This window comes from Scomber japonicus, chromosome 24, assembly GCF_027409825.1.
Source record: "Scomber japonicus isolate fScoJap1 chromosome 24, fScoJap1.pri, whole genome shotgun sequence".
NCBI lineage: Eukaryota > Metazoa > Chordata > Actinopteri > Scombriformes > Scombridae > Scomber > Scomber japonicus.
The window spans coordinates 5,027,543-5,051,511 of NC_070601.1; the positions used below are offsets into that span (position 1 = coordinate 5,027,543).

The 23,969-nt window shown below is 39.9% G+C and overlaps 1 protein-coding gene across 1 annotated transcript; it reads left to right on the top strand.

Moving 5' to 3' along the window:
- Positions 1 to 178: 178 nt before the first annotated feature.
- On the top strand, positions 179 to 21,970 carry gpd2 (glycerol-3-phosphate dehydrogenase 2 (mitochondrial)). The gene is made up of 16 exons (XM_053314257.1): positions 179 to 280; positions 3,507 to 3,705; positions 4,924 to 5,048; positions 5,129 to 5,226; positions 6,059 to 6,222; positions 8,954 to 9,118; positions 9,995 to 10,139; positions 11,290 to 11,483; positions 12,199 to 12,333; positions 12,420 to 12,595; positions 15,998 to 16,129; positions 16,215 to 16,373; positions 17,016 to 17,128; positions 17,983 to 18,061; positions 18,236 to 18,334; positions 21,040 to 21,970. The coding sequence occupies exons 1-16, from the start codon at positions 179 to 181 to the stop codon at positions 21,163 to 21,165; spliced, it is 2,211 nt and encodes a 736-aa protein (XP_053170232.1). The 3' UTR covers positions 21,166 to 21,970.
- Positions 21,971 to 23,969: the final 1,999 nt, after the last annotated feature.

Below are 23,969 nucleotides of genomic sequence, written 5' to 3' on the forward strand. Positions count from 1 at the left end.
CACTTCCTCCCTTGAACTTGCTTTTTTGCCCCCCCCCCTCTCCTCTGCTCCCCTCCCCTCTCTCAGGCTTGCATGCCTCTATTCACATGATCCCTCTGTCATCTCAGAGTCTCATAACCCCCCCACCAGCGTCCCAGCTCCGTGTCCCTCACTGCACTTCACTTTCTCTGCAGGGCCAATGGCGTTCAGGAAGGCTCTGAAACGGACGGCGATCATAGGCGGCGGGGCGGTCGCCGCGGCGTTCGGCCTGTCGCAGGTGGTTGAGTACAAGAGGACACAGGTAAGCCCCTTCCTCATCTCTCAGTCTGAGCTGCTCATCCAAACATCTACCTTTTTTATTTCTGGTTGCATAATTAAAACTGCAAGAGTGAAGGGGGCATATTCTCTGTGTGTCTATATTTTGTGCCTTTGTGAGTTAGTTTATTGCATATTTGGTTTCTGTGCTTAACAGGGAGGGGTTGTCTTTCAGGGCATGTCCCGTCTAGATGGTGGAATGTGTTTTTGCTTTGTCTCGGACTTTTATTCCCTCTCTTTTCATTGGAGGATATCAGCACCTGTGCAGGCTCTGAATCCTGACCTGCACACTATACTAGTTCACCTCAAAGGTTTTCCCACGCTGCTATACAACTACTGTCATGACAAGATTATAATTGGATAATCGAGGACAGCTTGTTCCCTGAGCTGTGTGAGGTGTGGCAGCCTTTCAAAATAAAGTGTCAGCACAGGTTTTTGACAGTTTTTTTTGGTTTTGTAATGTAATAGGACCCTCCTCCTCTCCTGTTTTGGCTTCCAGGAAGTCTGAGAAGGGAAGTGGCGCCTTTTACGGTTGCCGTGGTAACACAGCTATACATCACTTAGCTTCTAGCCAGATTCATCTTACAGGAAGTTTGTGTTTAATCTATTTGATGTGTGTTTGGTTTATCTAGAGGCCACACAGACACATACATTTTTTTGTAGTGTTTAATGTAATAGGACCCTCCTCCTATCCTATTTTGGTTGCTAGGAAGTGTGAGGAGGGAGGTAGCGCCTCTTACAGTTGCCTTGGTAACACAGAAATATATCATCTAGCTCCTAATCAAATTAATTATGTAGAAGAAGATGTTTTCTCTGATTATTGTTTGTACTGTATTTAAAAGAAGGTCTATTTGATATGATTTTTGTGTTTATCTCCAGGCCCACACTGACACATAAACTCTCAAATGATGCTTAGTCATCGGTCAGAGTTGACGGACAACACCTTAAATTTAAGGAATGACAAGAATCCAGGCACATAGAGAACAATAGGCAGAGTTATGGTGACACTACGAGCATCGCTGCTGTTACCACATCACCTCCATGAACGTATAAATAACCACATGACCTGTCCTCATTTGAACATTTGAAATGGACACACAGCTGTCCCCCCCCCCCCCCCCTCCCCTTCACACCCCCCTGACCTCTGACCTGACGTAGACCTATTTTTGGCATGCCACAAAACTACATACCGGACTTCATTTGACTGTACAACCTAATGTGAACTTTGCTTTGTGTCCCGGTGTGAATAATGTCTTCTCTTGCCCGTCGTCGTCCTCGCAACCAAGCACGGATTGGTAAGCAAGAAAGTCGACCCTGATGAAATCTAATTATTTTTGTCACAATAGTTTGTAATCATGCATGCCTTCTAATCCCAGTAATTGCAACACTGATGAGATGAATGTCCGTCTTGTCTCCTTTAGCAAAGGTTTATGGCTTGGAGAAGTTTTCAATGCAGCGGCCGATTGGCTATTAGCATGGGCCTTCACTGACTTAACTTGATTACACGGGGGTACGCAGGCACTTAATTCTGCAGCACTGTTTTTCTCTACGCATCATCAAAAATAGACAATGATTATATCATTGTGTTGTTTGCGGTCGCAGGCCTAAATTAGGAGCACTTGCTGCTATTTGCAAGTCAAATGCCGGGGTGGCTTCAAAGCAGCTTGATGCAATCATTTAGCTTGAACTGCTTAATAAAAAAAATGAATAAATATTTCATTAGAGGTGAAATCCCACATCGTCATATCAGAGGTGAGCTGTGTTTTTTTTTTTCTATGGTGGTGGTTGTGATTATTTCTTTAATTCTTGTTCTAATCAAACCGAGGGTGTAAATGAGGCTCAAAATGTGCAATGTGATTGATTTTGTGGGTTTTTCAGAGATAAGCAGCATGTTGAAGCAGGCATTAACCCCGGGCTCTGTGTGAACTTTCCTCCTTTTATTATTACATCAAGAATATTTGGTGGATTATTTCAGCAACACTTCACTTGGAAACTAAAGGCGACGTGGCATCATAAGCACATTTATTATAACCTCACTTTCTGCTAAAAACAGCTGCAGAAAAAACAATCGTGGATTTTGAAAGATGATTCTTGGATTCATACAGCATTATATTTGGTTTCCATGTTACTTCTAATGGTTAACAGACACTTCATTTGACCATTTTTACATTCTTATTTCAATCAGTTCATCCAAATGTATTCATATAGCACCATTTATACAGTAATAAAAACATAAAACACAATAGAAACAACACCGACAAGCAAAAACCATTGATTATTTAATCATTAAATTAAATGCTTGATTTAAAAAAGCAGGTTAAAAACTACTGAGCTGCTTTTAAAGAGCATTACTAAGATTGCCTGTTTTAGGGGCACTGATGAAAAAAACTCCATCTTCAATATTTGTATGTTTTTTTAAGGAATATATAGATTTAAAAAGACCATTTAAAGCTTTGTAAATAAACTGTTAGATTTTATTAGATGGTGTTTTTAGCTGTAATGTTCAGAAATGGAGCATTGAACTGTGTAGGCTCCTGTTATTGGCTGATAGTAGCTTATAGCACATATATTTAATATGTTAGTGCTCTATATGATAACAATCGCTGTTCATTGTTGCTCCAAGATATGTGAGAGAATATGAATTAAATATTAAGTTGATTATTCAATAGTAAAATGTTGTTTTCAGTACGTATCTTGGTTGTAATTCCTAAAAAACAACAACAAATAGGGCATCAAAAATAAAAAATGTATCTCTGTCATATCTTGAAAATCCAGGATTGGTTGAGATGTATTATTTGCTTTCATAATATCATGCATCATACCATAAAAAAAACTCTACATACATTATATTTGATCCATTACAATGAAATAAAGCTTCTGAGTGTCTTATCTCATTACATACTGTAGATCATGCCTTAATGTATTAAACTGATTGAAAGTCATTATGCAATATATCATAAATAATCTGAAGTGATTAAAATGCAATAATGTTACATAAACACTCTACATTGTGTTTGCATTGTGCTTATAATGTTTCACAATGCCTCCAAGGAAAGTGTTGCTGTTATTTACTAATGATTTAACATAGAAATCTGTTGTTTTGCACTAATGTAAAATAAAATAACAGACTCAATATAAATCTGTTAGAAGTTAGAAAAAAAGTTAGTGTGCTCATGCTGTTGGTGTGTATGTGTGTGTGTGTGTGTGTGTGTGTGTGTGTGTGTCTGTGTCACATCCAGGCACAGTTAGCCCACGTACAGGCCGAAGCAGACCTGAAGGTCCCGTTTGCGGACCAGCTCCCCTCTCGGCAGGCCCAGCTCGCTGCGCTGAAAGACACAGAGGAGTTTGATGTCCTGGTGGTCGGAGGAGGAGCCACGGGTGCAGGATGTGCCTTAGACGCTGTCACACGAAGTAAGCTAACTGTCAACAAGTCCTATCAGCTTCAGCACTCTCTCATGGGATGTAGCAGGATCTATAATTGTCCTTAATGAATTACGTGGGTCAGTTTTACCTCTCAGTAATTATCAAAAATGTGGAACGCAAAGGCTGTAATTTTAATTTAGGAAACCCTTCACAGTTTAAACTCCCAGTGGCAGCCTGAGTGAGTTACTAAAATAATCCACGAGGCTCTAAATTGATAAAGAAATGCAGATACGACACAGCGAGGTCACCTTCACAGCTTCTAATGTATGAGCAGGATTTTGCCCTGGGCTTTGCTTTTCAGGCAACAAACCGGCTGCTTTAATCAGCTGGTAGGTGAAGCTTGTTGCTTGTTGCTTGTTGGGGTTGGACACAGACTGATAAGAAGCTCTGCAGATATTACTCAGCTTCATCTGCATCAGAAAATAACACTTATATTTAGATCTACAGGTGAAGATGTGGAATTTTAGATACTAGAATTGAACATTAATCAAAGGTAAGGCAGCAAGAAGAGAAAAGCTGTTTTTTGATGTTTGAAAGTTCAGTTTATTTAAGTGTTTCTGCATTTATTGTAGGGTTAGGGTTTAACCAAGTATTGTGATTTTATATTTCAATTATTGTGTTTTTCTTTCCTTAAACAAGAGCATGTTGAACTAAACACTTGATAATACATCATAAGTCATATTTACAAAAAAAACAATACACACATCATCACATCAGTTTGTGAGATTTATTTTTAAAACTGTGAACCTTATCCACCAACATCTTACTAAACTGCTACATGTAGCTGGTCTTTAGAAAAAATAAATAAATAAAATTAAAAAAATTAAATAAATAAATAAATCGCCAGAAAAAAATCGTGACTAATATAAAAATCTATTTTTTTGCCCAGCCCTAATATATTGTGTTTTATTTTTAGCATTTTGTAGTTAAAAGTATACAGTTAACAAAACCGTATTGTATTTAATTGTGAGTGTAATCTTCAGTCAGGTCCGAGCAGCAAGAAAACAAAAGCAACTGCAGCATTTCTCACTTCTTTATCAGATTTATTTGTCACTTTTTATCTGGTTTAAGAAGCCATAACCTCGACTCAGTCCCTTCTCACTTCTATTTGAACATCCTCTAAAGAATTTGAGCCTTTCTAACTTCATGTTTCAACAATAATAAAGTGTATACGAGTGCTGATGTGTCCTCTGTCTCCGTCCTCAGACCTCAAAACTGCTCTTGTGGAGAGAAGCGACTTCTCTTCAGGAACAAGCAGCCGCAGTACCAAACTCATCCACGGTGGCGTCCGCTACCTCCAGAAGGCCATCATGCAGTTAGACTATGAACAGGTTCATCTCCATCTTCCTCTTCTTCACCTTTATCTCCTGCTTCTGTTGCACTTCTTTGTCTCATGATCTTTTTGTCTCAGTACATGATGGTGAAAGAGGCTTTGCACGAGCGAGCCAACCTGCTGGAGATCGCTCCTCACCTGTCTGCTCCGCTACCCATCATGCTTCCTGTTTACAAGTAAATTCATTCAGTTGAATAAAAGTCATTCATGTATGTAGGTAAATGTAATTTCTATCTCTTACTGGAATAATGTGGAGAAGGAGCTGATTACTGTCTGGGGAATTTATGTGAGTTTTAAAGGATTGAGGAAATTAGCTTCTAAGTTTTCACTAAAATTGCTTTAAAACAATCTACCTGTTTATTCATAACTGTATTTGTGTCCCTGACTCTCAGTTTTAATTGTCTGTTTGTATTGGTTGTAATAGCAGGACACTCTTTTAATCTCAATTAAACTTTTACCTAGTTAAAAAAGGATATATATCATTAAATCAAATTAATTGAAGTCATTTAATTACCTATTATAACTTAAGTTGAATAAAATTATACAATTCAGTTAGATAAGTAATTATAATATCATATCTGTCATTATATTAACTAAAATTAAATGACTGGATCTCCTTTTATTTGGTTAATGTAGTCAGGTTTACAGTTTGATGAATAATTGGATGGTTTCTTCTTTTTTTTAACTTCTTTTTATTTCCTTTTACCAAGTACAGTCATACATCTTATATACAGTCTAATAAGAGAAATAAATAATAAATAAATAAATAAAATAAAAGGTAACTAGTCCATGGATCTCTTGACCCATCAAGGGCAAAGCATAACAACATTAATTGGATGGTTTCAATGTGTTAACGAGCTGATCTTTTATTAATTAGACTGACATCTAAATATGTTGGAACGAGTCTCATTACCTGGATCAGCTGATTGTGAGCCGATTCCTCTGATGTGATGAGTTACTTTTACCTTCTGTATGCTTTCTGAATACAGTCTGTGTTTTTGTCCATAGATGGTGGCAGTTGCCTTATTACTGGGCCGGGATCAAGATGTACGACTTGGTGGCCGGGATCCAGAACCTGAAGAGCAGCTACGTCCTCAGTAAAGCGAAGGCCTTGGAGCTTTTCCCCATGCTGAAGAAGGACAAGCTGGTGGGAGCCATCGTTTACTATGACGGTGAGTGAGCTGCTGGGGTTTTTTTATTTTTTATTATAACGCCCGCAGAGGCTTTTTCATCGCTTTCAAATGGGATATTTCCACATTAGACTCACCCGTGTGTGAACAGTAATCTAAAAAGCATGCTCGGTTTGTTGATTCATTACTCATCTCTTTATTTTCTGTAAACATGTACAAAGCAGCTGCGTCTGTGTTTTTTTTTTTTGCCCTTCTCGCTGTTTTCGCTTCTCATTCCTTTCCAGTAATGAATCAGATCAGTTAGCCACTAATTAACTGCTGAAACATAACTGTAATAAAATGATATAGCAGCATGGCACTTGAACTAAAAGCTGGTAGTTAACTGGCTTAACAGACTTAACTCATAATGCCTTTTATTTTATAGAAAATAATGACTTCCTGCTTTATTTTGAACCACACATTTTTTGATTTATGTCTTTATATGAATGATTTAGTCCATATAACATGTATTCAGTGCAACAAAGAGCACCTAATATGGAAACACTGCAAAATAAAACAGGATTTTAATTGGTTTCTAATTTATTAAAGCCAATAAAAGCTTCTGAATAAATAGTAATATTAAAAACCTTTGATGCAGCAGTTTTTTTAAAAATGAAAATAAAACCTCTCTGTAGTGTAGGAGTGATGAGATTAGATGTTATTAAAATAGGCTTCAGATGCAAGTCTTGCCCGTGGCCTTCACATCTCCACTGGTCCCTAACAAAACGTGTTGACAGGCTGGTAGGATGCCCTCATCCCCGTGGCAACAAAGGTTGCGTGTTCCCCCGGATGGGTGCGGAGGAGAACCAACCATATGCTGAGTGTCCAGCTGAGTGTGAGGAGCTTCACGCCGCGGGGCCGCCTCTCCTTTCCGCCACTGAAAATAACAACTTAGCGTCCGCGGGCCATGTGTCTGCTACTGTAGGCTTCACCGGGTATCAGCTCGTCACGTCCAAATGACAGCAGGCCCATGTGTTTTAGGGATGGCGCCGCTTAGAGAGGCTTTTATTGGATTTTAACTGTGTGATGCTTCTTTTTAAAGGATATATCGTTCAATTTGGTCCAAAAAATCAATTATATTCACATTTTTTAATACAAATTCACAGTTTTACAGCGTTTTTTTGTGAGCAATTAGCGATCTATGCATTTTGACAGACACTGACTTAAAATTCTGTAGACTTTGCACACTGAATATGAAAAAGCATCTTTAAAACCAATTTTCAAGCTAAATGTTCAGATTTAACTGGATTTACTGCAGGCAGAGCATTTTCTTGGTGCAAAGCAGCATATGTTTGATTTCCAACCCCCCTCTTCCCCCTCCTTCCCCCCTCTACCTACCCTCCCCGCCATCATCTGCTCTGAGGGGGGGGGGCAGGGTCGTGGGGATGGTGGAGGGGTGGGGCGTCTTTTCTCCAATTATGCCGTCTGGAACAATCACACCCGTGACATTTCCAGATCTGACCTTCTCTCCCGGCGGTGTGGAGCGCAGAGGAGCGTCGGCAGCGGTCGGACTGGCTGAGCAACAGCTTTTTCTCCCGTTGTCGTGGTTACTGCTGCTGCTCCTGCCACCACCGCCGCCGCCGCCGCTGCTACCAACAACAGCAGCAACCAGCAGCTCTTTTATTCTCTATAGGAGCAGGACAGCAAATGTGTCATCCTAATCTTTTGAGTTGTCTGGGTTGTTTATCAGTTTATATGATAAGGGACGTCAGGATTTATAAGAATATTATAAGGATATGAAATGAGTAAAGGAATATTGCAACCATTTTTATGAGGAAAATAAGTCATCAGTGATTCCCTCTGATTTTAAATCACTCCACAAACCACCTTCATTTGTGTTCTTCCACCTTTTCTATCTTTATATACATAATAAACATATTTATTCACATATGAGAATCTATCTATATCACTTAATGTCTGTTTCCGCACTATAAACCTGTAAAATGAGTTTTAAAAACAGCTAAAAGCAAACAGAGTTGTTCAGAGTCGCTATATATATCTATCTATAAAATAAAGGCTAGATTATAATTTTGATATAACTTCAGAAAGCAAAAATTCGAAGCTCTTTTGATATGAAATGTGAGATCATGATATTCATTTATATTTCACGCTGACATTCCCGGCCTGTCGCCTGTCAGCCTGCAGTTTGTCAAAGATGTGTCGCCTGAAATGGCAAATGAATAAATAAAACATAAAAATTGACGTTAGATCATCGTTATTACCTCAAACACTGATTGATGCAGCACCTTTCTTCTGTAGTTAAAAGGACACAATAATTTTAATAGTTGGGTTGAATGTTTAGTAGGAAGGAAGGAAGGAAGGAAGGAACAGTCAAAACAGACATAAATTAACAATTAAACATCTTTCTATTAGGAAGAAGGAAGAAAGGAAGGATGGAAAGATGGAAGGAAGAAAGGGGGTTGGAGGAAAGAAGGAAGGAAGGGAGGAAGGAAGGAAGGAAGAAAGGGGGATTTTGGAAGGAAGGAGGGACAGAGGGAGGGAGGAAGGAAGGAAGGAAGGAAGGAAGGAATGAATTTGACTTTGTATATTTTTCTTCGTCCTCTTTCAGAAAGTCTCACACTTCTCCGTCTCTCTTTCTCCCTCTCTCTCTCTCTCTCTCTCTCTCTCTCTCTCTCTCTCTCTCTCTCTCTCTCTCCTCTCTCTCTCTCTCTCTCTCTCTCTCTCTCTCTCTCTCTCTCTCTCTCTCTCTCTCTCTCTCTCTCTCTCTCTGCAGGTCAACACAACGACGCTCGTATGAACCTGGCCATAGCTCTCTCGGCCGCCCGCTACGGCGCCGCCATCGCCAACTACACCGAGGTGGTTCACCTGCTGAAGACTAACGACCCCCAGACTGGCAAGGAGAGAGTGTGCGGTGCTCGCTGCAGGGACGTCGTCACAGGTGAGTCACATGATCCTCCTTTAACTAATACTTAGAGAGTCCATCACTTAGATCATGGAGTATTAGCAGAGTTCATTTTAAGTCACTCTGGAGAGATCAGCTAAGTGCTGTTAAGATTAAAAGGTCAAAGGTCAGAGGCCAAAGAGAAGATGAACCAACCTTCATTTAAAGGAGTAAAATAGTTATAAAGCCTTTTCTTATTACACTGAAATCAGGAATTTAACCTTCCTGTCGTCCTCCTGGGTCAAATTGACCCTGTCTGTTTTGACTGTTCCTTCCTTCCTTCCTTCCTTCTTTCCTCTGTCCTTCTTTCCTTCCTTCATTCTTTCCGCCGTCCTTCCTTTCCTTCCTTCCTTTCCTTCCTCCCTTCCTTCTTCCCTTTCCTCCTTTCCTCCTTTCCTTCCTCCCATTAACCACAGCGTCACACCTTAAAGAAGGAAGGAAAGGAGGGAGGGAGGGAGAAAAGGAAAGAAGGAAGGGAGGAAGGAAAGGAAAGGAGGGAGAGAGGAAGGAAAGAAGGACAGAGGAAAGAAGGGAGGGAGGAAGGTAGGTGGAGGAAAGAAAGAGAGAAAGAGGGAGGAAGGAAGGAAAGAAGGACAGAGGAAAGAAAGAAGGGAGGAAGGTAGGGAGAGGAAAGAAAGAGAGAAAGAGGAAGGAAGAAAGGAGGGAGGGAGAAAGGAAAGAAAGAAGGAAGGAAGGAAGGAAGGAAGGAACAGTCAAAACAGACGGGGTCAATTTCACCTGGGAGGACGACACAAACGTTAAAGCATCATTATTTTCACTCGCTAAAGTTCAATTAATGGTGATTTAGATTTTTGCCATAATCTCCCAGCCTTACGTCATATCATATTTTCCATCATCGTCTACTCTTTACAGGACAGGAGTTTGACGTTAAAGCCAAGTGTGTGATCAACGCCACGGGGCCGTTCACCGACTCACTGAGGAAGATGGACAACCAGAAAATCTCCAACATCTGCCAACCCAGCGCCGGTGTGCACATCGTCATCCCCGGTTACTACAGGTAACACCAAACACTCAAGCAAAGGCAAATGCATGTATCCCTTTCATTTTTTTTTAGGCCTTTAGACCTTTTTTTTTTTTTTATGATTCCTCCTCAGGTTTTTATGATTCCTCCTCAGGTTTTTATTTTTCCTCCTCAGGTTTTTTGGTATTTCAAACGCAATAACTTGTAGATATTTATTCCTCTGTGTTTTTTCATTCTTATGTGTAAATACTAAGCTGGCTAAATATTATCTGACCTATGCTTACATGCAAAGGACAATCTCCTCCTTGCTTAAGATACAGCGGAGCAATAGAGTGGTTTTGTTGAAGGGGGATGGGGGTTGGGGGGGGGGGGGCGTTGGGTTTTTAAAGTTCAGCGAAGCTTATTGAGCGAAACCCGAGGGAGCGCGAGCCCCCTCCAGCCTCTATCTGCCGCCTCCCCCCTCTTCCTCTTCCTCTTCCTCCTTACTTCCATCTTCTTCTCCTGTTTTCTTCCTCACCTGCTCAATTTGTCGCTCTCCTCCTCACCTCCTCTTCCTCACTACCCTTCAGTCTTTCTCTGATGTCAACTAATTCACATGAAACAGTTACCTTCCTTCCTTCCTTCCTTCCTTCCTTCCTTCCTTCCTTCCTCCGTCCTTCCTTTCCTTCCTTCCTTCCTTCTTTCCTCCGTCCTTTCTTCCCTTCCTTCCTTCCTTCCTTCCTTCCTTCCTTCCTTCCCTCTTTCCTCCCTCCCTCCTACCTTCCTTCCTTCCTTCCTTCTTTCCTCCATCCTTCCTTTCCTTCCTCCCTTCCTTCTTTTCTTTCCTCCTTTCCTTCCATCTCCCTCCATCCTACCTTCCTTCCTTCCTTTTTTCCTCCGTCCTTCCTTTCCTTCCTCCCTTCCTTCTTTTCTTTCCTCTGTCCTTCCGTTCTTCCTTCCTTCCTTCCTTCCTTCCTTCCTTCCTTCCTTCCTTCCTTCCTTCCTTCCTTCCTTCCTTCTCACTTTCTTTCCTCCCCTCTACCTTTCACCTGCTCAATTTGTCGCTCTCCTCCTCAGCTCCTCTTCCTCACTACCCTCCTTTCTTTCTCTAATGTCAACTAATTCACATGAAACAGTTAAAATAATAAAAAAATAAGACTACTTCTTCTTCCCCTCCTGTTAATAAACATACTTCCTTTTTTTTCAGCCCTGACAACATGGGTCTGCTCGATCCAGCGACGAGCGACGGCCGCGTCATCTTCTTCCTGCCCTGGCAGAAGATGACCATCGCCGGGACGACTGACACGCCCACCAGCGTGACGGCCCACCCCATCCCGGGAGAGGACGACATCAACTTCATCCTGCAGGAGGTGCGCAACTACCTCAGCCCTGATGTAGAAGGTACTTAGAGTCCCATTCACTGTCATCATGAATAGAAGAAATACATTTTTATATTTATTCTAGTACTTCGACTCATTGTTTTGGTTTCCCGTTCCTCTTTTCTTCTGCTTTTTCTTTTTCTTCTTCCTTTTTCTGTTTTTCTAACCATGCTGCTGGAGTACTCTGTTTATCCCAGGAAGCTTTGGATTTATTTTTGTACCAGAGGGAAAAACAACCCAAATTTTAAAAGATTAACATCACATACAGTGGGAGAGATCCCCCCCTTTATATATTATGGTGTTATATTCAGTCAGTGTTGTTTGTTTTTGGATATCTGTATTTTTTATATCATGTATTGTATGTGCATATGTAGTTTTATGACTTATACAACTGTTTAAGTTGTAAAAATATCAATTAGTTTATTAGCAGCTGCAACCAGCGATTATTTTCTCGATTAATTTATTATTAGTGTTGTTCATAAATTAGAAAAAAGTCCATCCCAATCTCCCAGAGCCTATGACTGATCTTATATATTGTTTTGTCCAAAATCTAAAGATAATCATTTTTTAATCATCATTGAGAAGTATGACAATCAGAAAATATTCATATTTTCCAAGTAATATTTGCTCAAAAACAGCCTGAACTGATTATTTTATTATTGAAATTGTTGCCAATTGATTTTCTGTCAATCAACTATTTGAATTGAATGAATGAAATGTGTTTCCGTTGTCTGCAGTGCGCCGAGGAGACGTGCTGGCAGCATGGAGCGGCATCCGTCCCCTGGTGACCGACCCCAACTCCAAAGACACTCAGTCCATCTGCAGGAACCACATTGTTAGCGTCAGCGACAGCGGACTGGTCACCATCGCCGGTCAGTTAGTCAATATTTAAGAAGTAGCCGATGATGTCGTGTTACTATCAGTCATAAATTATCTGTGTGTGTGTGTGTATGTCTAGGTGGGAAGTGGACGACCTATAGATCAATGGCTGAAGAAACCCTGGACGCAGCCATCAAAGCACACGAACTGAAAGCCGAGCCTTGCAAGACTGTGGGTCTGATGCTGGAGGGGGCTAAGGGCTGGACTCCGACGCTCTACATCCGCCTGGTGCAGGACTACGGCTTGGAAAATGAGGTACGACCATAGACTGCATAAAAGAAATGGACGTAACATCCGTGACGTCACCCATTGGTTTGTGGACTGCTGCTCGGAAGCCAATAGTTTCGAATCTAGGCAGCGCCATCTTGAAAATTTCAGGTGCATGCTGGGAAAAATAAAAACACGGATTGTACTTATATGGGCATGAGGCGTAGCCATGGGCGGAGCGGGCAGGTTGCTATGGTTGCGAGGGCTGGATCTCGAGGACATTGGTCAATCAACCTGTCAATCAGGACGTAACCACGCCCTAATGCATACCCTGCTTTATCGTCACATATAAAATCAGGGAGGCCAAAATGTCCCAAATAAACATCATACTGCATTGAAGAAGGCTTTAAACTAGCGATTGAGACCATAAACACATTTTGAAAACGTTTACTGAGGTTAGAAATCAAGTGAGAATTTGGTGAATTCTCCATTGACTTGTATAGAGACAGTCGCCCCCTGGTGGCCTTTTGATAGAATGCAGTTCTAAGTTACTTCCGCGTTGGCCTCATTTCAGAGGACCAGAACTCCCCATCTGGGTACGACGCAAGGAAACATTGAGTAGATTTTGAGTTTAAATGTAGTTGTAGTCAGAAATTTGGAGCCAGAGAACCGCTGTTTATCTGATTAAGTAACATCAGAGTGAAGTGAAGTGAAGTAACAAAGGAGGAAGTACAGTAAGTTTTTCCACTAAAAGGAAAACCCCAAAAAGTTTTAGTAATAATACCTGTTCCCTTTTTTTGAATCAACTCGGCTTCTGTTTTTACTGTTTAGAGCCTGAATTTTCATTATGAACTCTTTATAAAGTTGTTTCATAGCTCCAATCTCCCATTTTGTGAAAAACAAAACAATCCCCACTTCTTCTCTTCATTTTTTTAATATGAGTCACTTTACAGTCAGGCCAGCTCCTAAATGTCAGCACATAAACTAGTCAGACCCGCCAGGTTCGGTACTGTTTATACTTTGACCATAAATTCTCAAATAGTGGCCTTTATTTAATGTTTACTGTATTTCTAAGTGGCCGTTTGCTGCTAGTACAAACTAAACACCTATTCCATGTTTATACCTGTTGTCTTGTTAAATTCAAGCCAAATGTACGTTTCCACCGCTTCCACTGTTTACTCTTTTAAATAGAAATATGCAGATGTTGAAAAGCTTTCCAGTGAATTAAAAGACCTATTATATCCTTTCACTGGTATGGTAGGAATATGAAACACATGCAGGATGATTTATTGACAGTGAACTGATACCTGATACCTGATGAAGGTTGAAACGTCAAAACTAATAAATATTTCTTGTTTTTATTGAAGTTACGCTCAAACAATCCTTCAAAAAGTGTTAACCCTCCTGTCGTCCTCCCGGGTCAAATTGACCCCGTCTGTTTTGACAGTTCCTTCCTTCCTTCCTTCCTTCTTTCCTTCCTCACTCCCTCCCTCCTTCTCTCTTTTTTTCCTCCCCCATTCCTTCCTCCCTTCCTTCTTTCCTTTCCTGCCTTTCTTCCTTAGTTCCTTCCTTCCTTCCTCCCTTCTTTCTTTCCTTTCCTTCCTTCCTTCCTCCTTTCCTTCCTCCATTGTATCCTTCCTTCCTTCCTCCCTTCCTTTTTTCTTCCGTCCTTCCTTCCTTCTATCCTTCCTTCCTTCCTTCCTCCCATCCATCCTTCCTTCTTCCTTCCTTTCATCTTTCCTTCCTTCCTTGACTCGAGGACAACAGGAGGGTTAATTTCCATCCTGAAAAACTGTTTCAATTCATTTAGATTGAAGTTATGTCCTTGTTAACTGTCGCTCTAACTCCAAAAGAACAGTACATTTTCAGCACGGTGAAGCAGACCTTTAATTACTGTACACACACACACACACACACACACACACACACACACACACACACATTCATCTACAAACAAACCTGTAAAAAGCAGCACAGTCACATCCACACATTCGCCGCCTTCACCAGCAGCGATGCAGCTGACATTAAAGCCACTGCTGTAACAATGCTGACATTTCTACTTCACAAAAGACTGGAGACACACACACACACACACACACACACACACACACACACACTCTCACACACACACACACACTCTGCATGCTGTACAATTTATCAATGGCATTAAGTAAGGGCACATTGATTTACATCAGCTACAAGTCGTCTTTCCAATAATTAGCCTGTGTGTTTTCATCAGATCCAATAGAACATAGTCTCATGAAGAAGAAGCTCGTGCTCCTGCAGCAGGTGTCTACAGTAAACTCACTCCTCATTAGAGCTGTTCTCAACCACCGCCGCTGTTCTCACGAATATTCCTAAAAGGTCACTGTTGATATTTGGACAGCGTTTGCCCTTTCACACGATCGGCAAGGCAACGATCTGAATAGCAAATAGGCCGTCCTGCGCTCTGTAAACATGTGACACCTCATTGACAAAGTGGCGCTAACGTTTTATCGTTTAGCTCCGATGAGGTGAAATCGATCATGTGACCGACGGGGAGCTGCTGCTGCTGCTACAATCTGCTTTGTTTGACTTGTTAGTGATTCTGAGCTTAATCAAACTTTAAGATATCGAAACTATTGACAATGCAGATGTTTGTTTTTAAAAGCAGTATCAAGTTCATGATCAAATATTACTTCTTATTATTTATTTTATTGTGATTTGTTCTTAAAAGTGTGGTTTTTATTTGAATGAAGGGCGTGTCCAAACCAAACAGATTAACCCTCCTGTTGTCCTCAAGTCAAGTAAGGAAGGAAGGAAGGGAGGAAAGGAGAGAGGAAGGGAGGAAGAAGGAAGGAAGGAAGGAAGGAAGGAAGGAGGGAGGGAGGAAGAAGGGAAGGAAGATGGAAGGAAAGGAGGAAGGATGAAGGAAGGAAGGAAGGACGGAGGAAAGAAGGAAGGAGGGAGGGAGAAAGGAAAAGAGGAAGGGAGGAAGGAAGGAAGGAAGGAGGGATGGAGGGAGGGAGGAAGGAAAGGAAGGAAGGAGGGAGGGAGGTAGGAAGAAGGGAGGAAGGAAGATGGAAGGGAAGGATGGAGGAAAGAAGGAAGTAGGGAGGGAGAAAGGAAAAGAGGAAGGGAGGAAGGAAGGAAGGAGGGATGGAGGGAGGAAAGGACTTTTATGTGTATTTGATTTTTTTTATTTTTATGACTAAATTGATTGAATTTTAATATATATAAATATGTACGGACAGTTTTTATTCATAGTTATATCTGATTATTACATTTCCAGTGAAGTTTATTGATATCATTTTAACCACATTTGAGGAATCATTGAATTTTGTATATATTCTGTATATTTATACAATTATCAGCCAATATATTGAATATTTGACAAGAAATCCCAGTAGTCGACTCTACTGTAAATCCTTGCTCTCAGATTGTATTTCATGTCTTTCTCTCTGTGCACAGGTCGCTCAGCATCTGGCCTCCACGTACGGAGCGAAGGCGTTTGACGTCGCCAAGATGGCCCTGGTCACCGGGCAACGATGGCCAATCGTAGGGAAGAGATTGGTGTCTGAGTTTCCTTACATCGAGGGCGAGGTAAGCCGTTAATAACCATCCACTGAGCTTTAAGAGAAACATCAACCTCTTTATAGTCTGAAATGAATCACATCTTGTCTCTCAGGTGCTGTACGCGATCAAGGAGTACGCCTGCACGGCCATCGACGTCATCGCCCGACGAACACGCCTGGGCTTCCTCAACGTGCAGGCAGCGGACGAAGCCCTGCCACGTATCGTACAGATCATGGGCAAAGAGCTGGGCTGGAGTCAGGAGCAGAGAACGGTACACTTTTAGGACTTGAAATCATTTTTATAAACACACTCTGAGGTTTTTCTCTCAGTTTTATTGCTTTAGTTCAGTGATATTCCTCCTTGCCCCAGAAAACCTGTTGAGTTTACATAATGCTTTAATGCCTGCTGGGTTTTGAAGTATACAATGGAGAGAGGTCCACACCCTTTATCCCTTTTTAGAGGGGGGGAAGCTCTCTGTGTGTGTGTGTGTATGCATGTGTGTGTACAGCATGAAAGAGACGAGGAGATATGTGTGTGTTGGTTACATGTGCATGAAAACTGAACTCTCACCTAATTTGAGCCCTCATTGTTAAGCAGTTCAGGACGAGCAGCACTGTAGAATAACACGGAAACAGGTCAATACATAAAAATAATCTAATACACACACATGTGTGAATAGATTTAACTCATTTACTTATTTTACTAAACCTTCTGTTTTCTCCATTATTTTCCATTTGCACACATTTTATATAATCTTTTAAAATAACAGCTCCTCTTCCTTTCTTCTTTTCTGTCAGTAAATGATGCTTTTCTTTTTGTAATCACACAGCATTATTCTTTCTAAGGCGGATTACAGTCTGCAATATGACAAAAAGCTGACTCCTCTCTTCCTCTCTGATCATTTTAAATCCAGGCTGAGCTCGAGGCAGCTAAGAAGTTTTTGTACCAGGAGATGGGCTACAGGTCTCGCTCCGAACAGCTGACCAGGACGACTGAGATCAACCTGGACTACCAGGAAGTAGTCAGGTGATTATTATTATTGCTTCCTTTTTGAAAGCATTTGACCTCCACACTGTTGAGTTTCTGCAAGCAGTAAAAATATGATATGACAGCTAAAATGAGATTGTATTGAGATAAATTATTACTTTAAACCTGCAGTGTGGAACTTCTGAAGCCCTTCCTAAACAAGTTCATATATTGTGGATTAAGCCAGATAAAGCTCTCTGTATTTTACTACCAAAGTTTTTAATCTGGTGTCAGGATTGACATTCCCGCGCTGGCTACATGAAGACATACTGAGCATGCTCTGTAGGCAAGGTGGCTAACTTCCTGTTAGCTCTCTGCTAATTTGAATGGGAATAAAATGATTTAACTGTGAGGCTAATAATTATGAGAACTTTTTATATAGCACCTTTTAAAAAGAGTTTACCAAGTGCATTGGCGTACAATGCAAAGACATACAACACAGAACAGAGAGCAGTGACAAGGCCGACATTAACAAGACCAAAGTAGAAGACATACTATAACAATGAACAAACAGTATCACAAAAAGGAAGTCTGTGGTTTTAAAATGGGATTTAAAGGAAGTCGCCGATTCTGCAAGCCTTATTTCCTCAAGCGGGTCGTTCCAAAGCCGAGGGGCCCTGATGGCTAAAGTGCAGTCACAGCCAGGAGGGTCCAAACCTAAGGCTCAAAACGGGGTCAACATTTCTGTTTTATAGCTCGGAGCCAAACCCAGAGTCAACAGTGTTTTTGTAGTAACTCTCACTGCCAGTCAGTTTTAAAACAGCTGTTGGATTATTAGGTCTTATATTTCTGATATGCTGTTGAACTGGATGTAAAGAACGGAGAGATTAAACAGTTTTTTATTTTGTTGACAGATACAAGAAGCGCTTTCATAAGTTTGACAAAGAGTGCAAAGGATTCATCACCACTGTCGACGTCCAGCAAGTTTTGGACGTGAGTTTGATTTCAACCATTCTTCCTTTAATTTCTCTCTCAGTTTTATCCTCTTCTATCACGTTTGTTGTTTCCTTCTTTTCCTCTCGTCTTTCTTTCTGCCTCTCTTTCATCTCTATCTCTACCTGTCTTCATTATGTTATTGATCCTCGATCTTGTTTTTCTTCTCTGCAGAGCATCAATGTCCACATTGATGAAAATGCGCTCCACGAAATCCTTAATGAGGTGGACCTGAACAAGAACGGACAAATAGAGATTGATGAATTCCTGCAGGTATGTAACACGCAGACAGACAGAGATGTCGGAGACTTGAGGACGAGCTTCTAATAACTGATCATTTCCCATTTTAAATTCAACTTAAACCTTCGAACAGTGGAGTTTATATGTACCTTCATTAGTAGCTGTATTTATTTATTACTAAACACCAAACTGTCAGTAATCACATGGGAAAGAGCACAAAATATCAGTTTAAGAGAAAAACGTTCATTATTTTACTGCAAACTTATCTGAGTATAAAACTGTATATAAGGAATAAGTAAAAAAGCTGATAGATATAGGGCAGAAATCTGAGCAATAATCCAACTAAAATATTAACATGGCAAAAAATCTCAAGTCCTAAAAGTCTTTTCCAGTTCTTAAAACAGATGCCAGTGAGATTCTATCAGCTTATTTTCAATAGAAATAAACTTTATCAGTCATTTTCTAGACATGAATAAGGCAGATCAATACACTAGAATTAAGAGAAATTAAACTTTAATTTAGATTCAAATGCTGGAAACATGTTTAAATATCCTCACTGCACTGATTCATTCAATGTTCATTTAATGTTATTTTAGTGTTTCGTTTTAAGAAAGTAACACTTTAAGGACTTAATGGCGGTCAAAAAACGAATTGAAGACAAATCCAGCAAAGACTAAATCCATAACTGACAGTGAAAGACTTTATTTTTTTCTGCATGCACAAACATTATACACTATATGTGATATGTGCATGTGGCTTCCTCTTGATGAGAGCGACAATTAAAGCCTAACACCTCGAACAAACGCTGAGACACTCTGACTAGATAATAGAAACCCTGGGGAACACAGTGCTATATCACCATTGACATTTTTACATTTTTATACATTTCTACTCCTTTTTTGAGATCCCATCTTAGTGTTTAGATACAATTAAAGACATTTGTAAGTCTATTGTTATTTATAGATATGTGTGTGTGTGGATATTTATTCACAATCTGAGGAAACAGTGGCAGTAAAAGTATCGAAGAGTCAAATGTTGACCAAAGCTGGAACACACATTGAGTCCTTGTTATAAAAAAAAAGGCAAACAGGTGTGAAGTCTCGACTCGGCAGCCAGCAGGTTCCACCAGATGAAGCTAATTAGAAATGAAAATCTCTGTCAGCGACTTCTGTAATGAGGGCTGAAGTGCATCCAGGGGCGACCGAGTCCGCCCGTTAAATTACTTTCTCACTCCAGTCCAGAAAAGAGTCATTATGGGAGAGCTTGATGATGACATTCGATGATTTAGTCTTCATTAGCGCGTCTGCTGTGACTTCCAGAGCCGAGGAAACGAACCCGTCACACAGTGTGTCTTTAAACTAGAACCTTTTTTTTATGTTCCCATATCTGTCAGTAGATACTCACGATGCTCGATGTCAATGTTTGTTTTTGCTTGTGTGCACATTCCTGACCTGCAATGATGACTTAGAGACAACAAACAGGTTGTTAATCACTTCCTGTAACTCTCTCTGAGTCCTACAAGTCGGATATTTATGTTAAAAAAACAACTTATGGATGCTTGTCAAGTCCTCTTTTGAGTGAAGACAATGTTTGGAGAGGAAGAAGATTAAAAAGCTGTCTGAGGAGTGTTAAAGCTGCACCAGGTGGCTTCATTCATCAGTAGTTTGAACTTAAAGGATAAGATACATAAAGAGCCTGATAAGTCACATTCCTTTATCAGCATAATCCTTCCTTCCTTCCTTCATAATTACCACACAAACCGTCATGCATCTAGAGTGTATTATTCCATGGCAGAAAATAGTCCCCTCCAACTGTTAAACCTTTATTTGTTATGTATGTTTCTATTAAGTTGCTAAACCTGTTTTGCAGACAGAAAAATGACAAGCAGTAAAAAAACAGATGGTGATACTTGAATGAGGCTTAAAATAGGCGAAGAACAGAGGTGTTAGTGAGGTTTAACTGAAGTGTTGATTTTATTGGTCAAACCTCGTCCCATCACACCTTTCTGATGTTGAGCTGCATCAGACAATTGTTGAAACTTCATGAAACCAACAATTTGATAAGCAAGCCCAGTTAGGATTGTTCCAAAGTGTTCGGAGCAGGCTGAATTATTTTGACTTTCAGGGAGCCTTTGTACATATGTTCACCTCAAGTTTTGCTACTCTGATCAGGTTTAACACAAACATCCAACATTATAGCAGTATAAAAATCACTGTTCCCTTTAAATCTTTACTAAGACGAAATAGGTTAGTGCCACAGACAGAGTAGACGAGTTTAAAAGTACTGAGAGACGGACTAACACATGAAGAATACAGACTATAATCAGCTTTTTCCTTTAAACAACTGCAAGATTCACTCTTCAAACCAACAGGCTCCAGAGTGACGAGAGCTTGAATGTTTGCTGTGCTATTTAGCAGCATCACTCGGCTTCATATCCAAGTGAAATCTCTCCTCATTCAGGTTTAACACATTTAAAAAAAACACAGTTAGTACTGGTTTTATTTTCTCCCTCCTCAAACTCTACGATGTGTCAGTGATCAGACAGCTGTAAAACCTTTCACCGTGAGGCAGCGAGGTGTTTTCACCACCACGCAGATAATTACTTCCACCTTAACCGCCACCTTTTGGAAAAACAGCCCCGTTGTCACCGAGCCCTCGCCCCCGTTTGACAGCTTAACCTTTTCCCGCTGTATTCAACACACCATTGTACCTCATGTTCTCTGCCATTTCCTGTGTAGCTGATGAGCGCCGTGAAGAAGGGACAAGTGTCCGACAGCCGTCTGGCCATCCTGATGAAATCTGCGGAGGAGACTCTGGATATGAGAGGGCCTGTGACGGTGGACCGCAGCGGGGGCGGAGTCTGAGCCCGGAGGATTTCACAAGGATGCCAAGAAAAACCTTCAAAGCTACAGTTCTTGTTTTATTTTGTTTTTTTTTTAAAAGGTGGAGACAAGTTAAGAAAGAGAAAGGAAAAGTGTCGCATGCAAATGATGCTATTTGAATGACAATAACGCAATCAAGGATGCAGCGGGATGAATTTGGCCAAATCAAGTGGAGACCAGCATCACTCCTGAGTGTGTTTTGGGTGAAATAGTATCTAATGATTGACTGAGATTAGTTTTATTCACAAAGTCAGAGAGTCTGTGTGTGTGTCTGTGTGGGTGTGTGTGTGTGTGTGTGTGTGTGTGTGTGTGTGTGTGTTTTGTCCTCAGTGGATTGATTGGTCCTCGACATCTCGTGCCTCTGATATTACACAGCACACAATATATCTGTTTTATACTGTCTTTTAAAAACAAAAAAAAACCTTTGATATTTTAATTATCACGTCTGTTCAACACTCCTTTTTAAACTTTTGCTTACGTTCATTTTTAACATTATCGACACTGATTGTTGCGTAAACTCTTTCTTCAATGCGACGCAGCTTATTAAGATGGCAACTGAACATTTGGTGATGCTTTATTTTACAGGTCCGTCATTTCCCCTAACTGAAAATTTCCCGGGAAATATGGTGCTAATCTCAGGATACTTATACTAGAGAGTCCTTTCTGTTTACTGGTAATGATCAAGCTTATGTAGAAATTAAGAGCCAAATCACAACATGCTGTAAAAATGATTTGCTATGAAAAGGAAGCTTCATATAGTTTGATAGATTTAGCAACTACCTACAAATGGAGCAGTGACAGGATATTCATACATGTTTAACAAATGTTTATTTTTATAATGAAATAGGAAACAACCTACATTCATCACTGTGATGATGCTGTAGCTGTCTGAACGACTGAGGAGAAAATCTATCAGTCTTTATATAATGGTTCAGTTTGGCTAAAAATCTATAATTAATTAATATATATAAATCTCTTAATGTGTTTTAGTGTATTTTAATTTGATATAACTGGAATACATGATTATATTTTGGCCACATAAGGGCAAGATCTTTCTTTATTGTTATTATTTTAAATATAAACAGACAGAAAAAAAAGAATCATAAAAATATAAACACAGTACAGATTTAACAACATTTCGAGAGTCCGAACTTCTGTATCATTAGTGAAAAAGCCATTACGTTGGTTGCAGTTTGATTTTAACGTTGAAAAGTGAGCATTTAATAATGAATCTTAGCTCTATTATTGGTTGAAATTGGTCGACGTCAGCACACATCATGAAGAAATGTGATTTGATTTTGATAGAAATTGGCCTTTTATTGGCATATTTCACAATAAGAGCGGTGGCGTAATCTGAAAGGGTTAAAAAGGTATTTCCCATTTGCAAAGCCTGCTAAAACATGATTGGTCAATACTACTCAGACTACAAATGATGGACATGTGCTGATAGAAAGGATAGAAGATAGAATATGCAGTAAAATCTAAATAATGAGCCAGAAGATGCTAAGATAAAGTCAGGTGATCATTATAGAAACTTAGGTTAGTTTCTCAAGCTTCTCTTTAATCTTTAGGAAGAGTCTTGTATGCTTACAAATGTTGATAAGATCATCTTAGCTTTAAGCTTTAAGCTTTAAGACGCAGGTTTCCGTTCTTTCCAGGAAACTTCCTAGAAAACTATGAAGAAATCACGGACCTTCAAAATAAAGCTATACCGAGCGTTTTAATCTTAGCGTGTTACAAGCTCTCGTCAGGTGATATTTAATGATTTCTTAAAACTCTCTGAGATGTTTCTGAAGTACTCTTACGCTGCCTGTAATTAGCCTAGAAGAGTTTCTGTGTGTTTTCAGGGTTAACGTCGCTACGGTGATAATCTTACAGCTGAAGTCGCACATCTTCTTTGTCTACTTTGTGTGTTTTTTATTTTTTCCATCTATTGCACTACCAGCAAAACTACTGAGACTGAGGTTTACACCATGAGGTTTCCAGCTTTAGCGTTACTGATTGAGCTTTTAAATCACCTTTGTTGTTCTTTTCTGTGCACATTATTATGAAAATTATTTATTCAGGTTTCTTTATATACATGAATACATTTAAAGAGATTATAGATTTAGATTGAATGCAAAAGGCAGCACAAAAACAGGAATTTAAAGGGATTGTGGTATATATATATATGAGTTATTTTTATTATTTAGAATTGCATGCTACATATTGATCTCCTTCTCTGAATAATGGAAACAATTTATTCTTTTATTTCTCCGCTTGTGGTCGAGATCGAGATCATAAACGCTGTATTAACGCACATCATTATATCAGCGGCAAAACTGATATAATCCTGCATGCTGTTAGCTGATGATTTTACTGCTTCTGTGATAACAATGAGATTTTAATCCTGCATGGACATTTACGTCAGGTCATAGCATGCTTTATATTCAGTGTTTTGTGATTTATTTGAAATTTTTTATTAGGGGTTGAATGGAAAGGCAGTGCACTGTATGAATGTATGATATGTGCCTTGATGTGCCTACAATATGACACTTAACCATTTGCTCTATTTTCCACAACCCATGCACCACTCCACATGTTTTACAAATACAGGAAATAATGTTGAGAATGTAAAAATATTTATACATCTGTTATTATTATTATTATTATCATTATTATTATTATTATTAATATATAAGGAATAGTATTTAAACTCTACTGTGTATCCGCTGTGTGATAACAGGAGTCTGTTGCAAGGAACGAGCCGCCATGTTGGAGGAGTTTGACTGAAAATGAGGCTGATA